The following is a 6,692-nucleotide window of genomic DNA, read 5'->3' on the forward strand; positions in this document are numbered from 1 at the left end:
AGGACTGTAGAAACATGTCATACGCCTTCCTCTGGGTGTCATGGGAAGTGAGAGCAGAAATGCACTTGATTATCTCGTCCTGGGTTTGAAAACACAACCTCTTTGGAGTACAGAGCCATTTATTTTTTTCCTGGGGCGCGAAGTGGACCTGACTCTTGCCCTGGAAAGCCCTCGTTAAAGGTGAATATGTTTCTCTGGCTTCGATTTTACTTGATACATGGTTCACAATATCATCTAAAGTATGTTTTTTTCAATAGATTTAATTATATTAATTGAAATTTATTCTGGACTTTAGAGGTGATGCGTCGCAAAAATGGTTCAAGAACGAGAGGTTAGCTACGCCACGGGCCAGTGTGCTTGCTAATTCTGGGGTGGGAATCGTTCGTTATGGATCCAAATAAATCGTTCTGAACAAAGGACCCCTGGAGGAACATTCTGATGGAAATCAACAAAGATAAGCGACCCAATTTGGGATGCTATTTCATATATATCTGTCGAAACTGTGCTATGCTACCGGTTTGCCTTGAAGCAATGCTGTTTATGTTAAGCTATTGTAGTAAGCTTAATATGACGATCATATTGTGTTTTCGCTGTAAAACACTTCAAAAAATCGGAAAATATTGGCTATATTCACCAAGATATTTGTCTTTCATTAGCTATCACCATAATTGTTCTGAAATGCTTTTTATGATTGTAATTAGTAGTTGACGTTGGTGTCTGTATTTTCTCGGGCTACTCCCCGTGCGATTTCTGACTGCTAAGCTATGATGGTAGCAGTAATGTAAAACTGATTTATAGGCTAAAAATATCGCAATTTTTTAACAAAACATAGATTTATTGTGTAACATGTTATAGGACTTGTCATCTGCAGTAGTTTTTTTCTAGTTCAATTTAGGTTGGTTCTAGGTAGTTAGGTTGGCTTGTGCATGCTACTTGCATCCTACTTGTGGCTGTGAAAAATGGTCTGTCCTCTTTTTTTATTTGGTGGCTGAGACTACCATAAATATATGTGGTGTTTTTCTCTCTGTTTAAAACATTTAACAAAATCGGACATGTTTGGCTGGATTGACAAGATTTTATCTTGTCAATGCTGTATGGACTTGTTAATGTGTGCGAAGTTAAAATATTTTTAAAAAATAGATTTTGAATTTTCGCGCCCTGCACTTTAGCTTGGGAATGTTTGTTCACTAGTTGTGTACCGGTTCGGGCAAATGGTGGAGAAAAAAACCTAGAACTGAACATAAATCTGAACAATTTTAGTTCGTTTTGGTAGTCAATGATAATTGTTCCAGTATAGTTTCAGTATTTTAAATTGTTGGAATGATAGAGGACACCATTTAGATTTTCGCCTAAATAGACAAATACCAAAAACATTTATTATTTTTTCATGAGATGGACCATAAACACAAACTGGTAATAGGCTGCATAATTTTATATAGGTCTGGAACAAGCTCACCTTTCTGGTAATTTCTAAAAATAAATTGCTGAGGTTGTATTCCCTTTTAAAGGTACAAGCTCAAAGTACCCTACCCTTCAAAAGTTTACCTACAAATCATCCCGGAGCACCCGTCACGTGACATTGAGACTGGTGTTTGCTGCAACTATTTAATGAAGCTGCCAGTTGAGGACTTGTGAGACGTCCGTTTCTTCAAACTAGACACGCTAATGACTTGTCCTCTTGCTTAGTTGTGCACCGAGGCCTCCCACTCCTCTTCTGTTCTGGTTAGAGCCAGTTTGCACTGTTCTGTGAAGGGAGTGTTCGTGTATATTTTGGTGTATATTTTTGTGTATATTTTTTGTGGTAAAACTCAGATTCTCTTTATCAATAAGTCGACTTTGGTTGAAGATCTGATAACATTCGATATAACAATATGCAAAAATAGTGAAAATCAGAAGGCGGGCACAATACTTTTTCACGGCACTGTAGAAGCAACAGTCATTTTTCATACTTTGCGTTTTCTTAAAAGATCATAACATTTCATAAAACACAGGTTTTGACTGTTCATGAAACTTTAATGTTGCACAAACTCAAGATAGAAAGGATATAGGCAATGCCAATGTAAACATCCACGCACCACTCCCTCCTTATAAGGATGTTTTCAGAGCCCTTCAAACCACATTTATTTAGGTCTAGCATTAGTTTAAAGATCAATATTTACCCAAATATGAATGGCATTAATTACATTGTATAGAAGATAAAAGTGACTCAAACAAAAAACAAAATTCTGTCAGTTTTTATGTTTCAAGACATTAAGTTAAATATGGCATTTGTGTGTTATTAAAAAGGATGCATCATATGTCATATAGCAGTGGTGATGTTAGTGATAAATCTATTATACTTTTATATCAGAAATGATGATGAAATTATATCAATTAAAGAAAGATAGAAATGACAAAAAACATGAAGTTATAAAATCAACCATATAGTAACCTAAACATTATTACTGAAACATTGCATTACAATACACTATCAATATTAAACTGTCAAATTATTCAGATCAGTAATGTGGTGCTAACCGTTGCTGGCTTGGAGCAGAAAAAATAGGCCCAGAGAACACAATTTCAACAAGAAAAAGAACAATGTATTCACAGAGGCCAATTCTCAAGGGATGCGACAGCAGTGATATGAGGAGCAAGTGGTTCTGTTGAAACCCTGTACCCATATCGTCTCCCTCAGGACCCTTTGGGTAGTTCCCAGTCTGTAGAAACAACACATACATATATGACCTTAACTACTGTATAGTTATGTCCAAATGGCACCCTATTCCCAATATATAGTGCTCTACTTATGACCAAAGCCCGCACCATATACCCTGATATAGTATACTGGGCCAAAGTAGTGCACTATATAGGGATTAGGAGCCGTTTGGTTGTATGCCGATAGAAATTCTACAATAAAGAGATGTTAACAGAAAAGCAACAGTATACATGGCTCAGTATCTTTAAATTAAACTGATTACTTACTGGTTGAGCCTGTAGAGTGCCAATAATGCATGATCATCACACCCTTGCAAGGTTAATATGTTTTTACATTTTAAATTACATGTATACGTTTTCAATGTTTATTTTGAATATAGTGTCAGTTAGGTTTTCAGAGCTATATTGTCGTTTAAATTAGTTTACGTTGAATTAAACATTTATATTTCGTTATTATATTATTCATTTTGTATTTTTAGTGTTAGGACAGAATCAATCTAATTGATACATGCTTCGTAAAACAACAGTGTTAGACAACAGTGAAATGCTTATTTACGGGTCCTTCCAGCAATGCAGAGAGAAAAATAGAAAAGGTTTTGAAAAATAATTAAAACAAGGAATAAATACACAATGAGTAATGCTAACATGGCTATATAAACACGGGTACCCGTTACCCTGCACAGAGTCGATGTTCAGGGGTACGAGTAATTGAGGTAGATATGTGCATATAGGTAGGGGTAAAGTGGACCAGGCAAACACAATAGATAATAAGCAGTAGCAGCAGCGTAGGTGATTATCAAAAGAGTTTGTGAAAAAAGGGGGTCAATGCAGATAGTTCGGGTAGCTATTTGGTTAACTATAGCAGTCTTATAGCTTGGGGGTTGAAGCCGTTCAGGGTCCTGTTGGTTCCAGACATGGTGCATCCGTACCGCTTGCCATGGTAACAGAGAGAACAGTTTATGACCTGGGTGGCTGCAGTCTGAATATGGTTTAAGGCCTCTACCACCGCCTGGTATAGAGGTCCTGCCAGGGTCACTGCTATTCTCCTTATAGGCTGTTTCAACGTTGTCAGTGATCAGGCCTACCCACCGTTGTGTCATCACCAAACTTGATGATGGTGTTGGAGTTGTGCGTGGCCACGCAGTTGTGGGTGAACAGGGAGTACAGGAGGGGACAAAGCACTGTAGCAAAAATCAAAAGAGATCAGACCCCTCCCTCAGTAACCGGTCCAGATCCAGAGCTACACCCGTGGGCTCTAGGACCAACTAATTGACTTGGGGAATGACTGCCACAACAGAAATCAACCAGCAGAGGGAGCCAAACGGAACAGGATCTAAAAGAACTGGACATAAAAACAAGAACAATCGCATGAAGACTGAGGGAGAGTGGTATGAACAGCCTTCTCACCAAACCGACGCCCCAACGAAGAAGACTTATGGGCATCAGTGCTGAAGAACTTAACATTGGACTGATCCCACCAAATTTTGAGTATACTGCAAGAGAAGTGGCACAATGTGATACAATTGATTGCACTCCCAAGTGTCTTCCCCAAACTGAGTATTAAGAGAGGTATAAAAGAAGAGAGAGTCAGTGCCTAGGGCATGATCCTCACTATACCTAGATTTTGATATCATAGAGAATCACAGACAAGGTAAATTACTTTTCACTATACTCTGCTTGTTATGACTACTTTGACATTAAGGCACGAGCAATATATTGACTGGTATATCTTGAGAATTGTGTTGTATCCTGGAAAAATCACTCCATTTAAAAAGAGTAAAAGGACGCGGTTGTGTAGGAGAGACAATCTCCTGGAGAGCAACAAATTCTATCTTTTGGAGTACCAGAGACAATTTCAGTTTGAAGGATTGAAAAAGCCCAGATATAAGTAAGGCCTCGTAGAGAGCCAAGGGTCATCAGGAAGGGGTCCATATCTAGGCAGTAGCCAGTGAAAAGTGTGACCATAAGAAATTTGGAGACAATAAAGACATTTGAAAATATTATACACAGCAGAGGCTGCCAATATCACTCTTATAGACACCAGTTTCGGGAAGGACCGAGGAAATAGAGCATTAAGGTAAATAATTGTTATTTGCTTTGTTTAAAAGTTATAAGAAGTGTTTAAGCTGATTATATTTGCAATATTATCTGGCACAGCATAACGCATTAAGGATTGATTGAGCATTATTATGTATTAGGACTGTATAACCAATTAACTGTAATAATGTGTATAGACAAAAAACAAGAGTGACTTAAATAAAAGCTTGAAACTTTGACAACTAGGCCAGAGTAGAAGATCTGGAGAGCAAACGCCTCTGACACTCTCACTCTCGGAAAGTGACCCTGGGTATAGGTTAAAGTGATTTGCACTAAAGAATATTTCATTGTGTGGAACAATAATATATCTTTGGAAAAGTCAAACATATAACAATACTAGTTTTCCAAGTGACTACTAGCTGACGAGCATAATAACTAACGGAAGATTAGGTATTAGGTATTATATATAAGAGAGGAAGACACAAGGTAAGGGAGTAAGGAAGAATCTATAAACATAAAGTAATAAAGTACTCATCTATCCAAGCCCACACTAGACCGGGGAAATAAGGAGATGACAACGTGAACGAAGAACAAAAACCCAACTCACGCAACGGGCCAGTACGAATAAATAGAAGGGTTGGTAGGCCGCACGGCTAGGCCCTTGTTACACCGAAGTAACTAAAATCCCAAGTACTCTGCCTAGCCAGAGGACGGATAGAGCTTTTGCTGCAGCAATGGGCAAAAGTCAGCACCGTGACACTTGGCGCCCAACGTGGGCCCGATAGAAAGAGTTAAAAAGCGATTAAGTAACAGAACCTATACGACCTAGAAAACTAAAACATTATGGCAGCAGCACTCGACCTATGAGAGGCAACGCTGGCACAAAAAGCTGCCCAGGCCGGACGGTAGTCTGGAAGAGAACAGGAAAGGGAGCTCAGGGTACATGTTAGTCTACCAGAATGTAGATTTGCCATATGTTGTTACCAGGTTATGAATGGAAAGATCTAACACGAAATGAGCAGTCAGCAGTAAAAGAAATGATCGGGTGGAAAGGCAGACAGACCTTCTGGGATGATAAACACTTTGTAAGAAGGACTATCGCCTCCAGCGATCTGATGATAGGCCAAGTAGAGGACTGGGCCATAGTGAAAGTAATACCACTTGAGGGAGAAAGTAAGGGAAACCTCAGAATGGGGTGTGTAACACACTATAGGATAACAAAATCCCTGAGAAATAAGAGAGTACTATAGAGTTTATAACTAAATAGGAAATCTAAATAAAATCTCAAGGTAAAGAGCAATGGCGACTTAGAGTCTACTCTTTGAGAAAAAATTCCTTAGAAATAAGAGAGTACTATAGAGTTTATAACTAAATAGGAAATCTATACAAACCTCAAGGTGAAGATATGGCAACAGGAGTGAATTATTTTCAACGCCGTAAGCGCAGGCAGATGATGGTGGAAAGGCAGAGAGAAAATCTGGGGCAGAATGGATTTCCTCAAGTAGGAAATGCAGTAGTCGTGCCTAGCAGAAAATGGTCGGAATTAACCTTTAAATAGCAACCAGCCCTTAAAAAAAAAAAACTGCTAGGATTCGCTCCCCAAGAGAGGCAGACTTGGTGGAGTCAGGCAGGAACCCAAGCAGAAATAGGGGGAAGGCAGGCAGAACTCATAGTAATACGAAACTGGGTTCTAATAAAAGTCATCCCAGAAAAAGAACCGGGGCCAGAGGATGTAAGTGTGTATTGTGGCAAAGTGGCCTTCTATGCACAGCCCTGGTACCCCATGGCAATGGCCCTGCTACAGGATGGGACMCCAACGAGTCTAGGAGACACTAGTGTAATGTTGAGAGCCATGCCGGTAGACTCATGTTAAGTATTTAGGACATATTTTAAGCCAACAGGGCAGAAAAAAAGATGAAGGTAGAAAAATAGTGATTTTATAAGCACTAAATTTAATT

General features: G+C 38.9%; 1 protein-coding gene across 2 annotated transcripts in view; it reads right to left on the reverse strand.

Annotated features, from left to right (window-relative positions):
- Positions 1–2,218: 2,218 nt before the first annotated feature.
- Positions 2,219–6,692, reverse strand: part of LOC112068580 (membrane-spanning 4-domains subfamily A member 4A-like) — a 14,959-nt gene continuing 10,485 nt past the window's right edge. For both annotated transcript variants that reach the window (XM_024135742.2, XM_024135741.2), the window contains one exon: positions 2,219–2,699. In XM_024135742.2, the coding sequence (XP_023991510.1) occupies positions 2,499–2,699 (201 nt within the window). In that variant the 3' untranslated portion in view covers positions 2,219–2,498. The remainder of the gene's footprint in view (positions 2,700–6,692) is intronic.

The sequence above is a fragment of the Salvelinus sp. IW2-2015 genome, unplaced genomic scaffold, assembly GCF_002910315.2.
Source record: "Salvelinus sp. IW2-2015 unplaced genomic scaffold, ASM291031v2 Un_scaffold585, whole genome shotgun sequence".
Lineage (NCBI taxonomy): Eukaryota > Metazoa > Chordata > Actinopteri > Salmoniformes > Salmonidae > Salvelinus > Salvelinus sp. IW2-2015.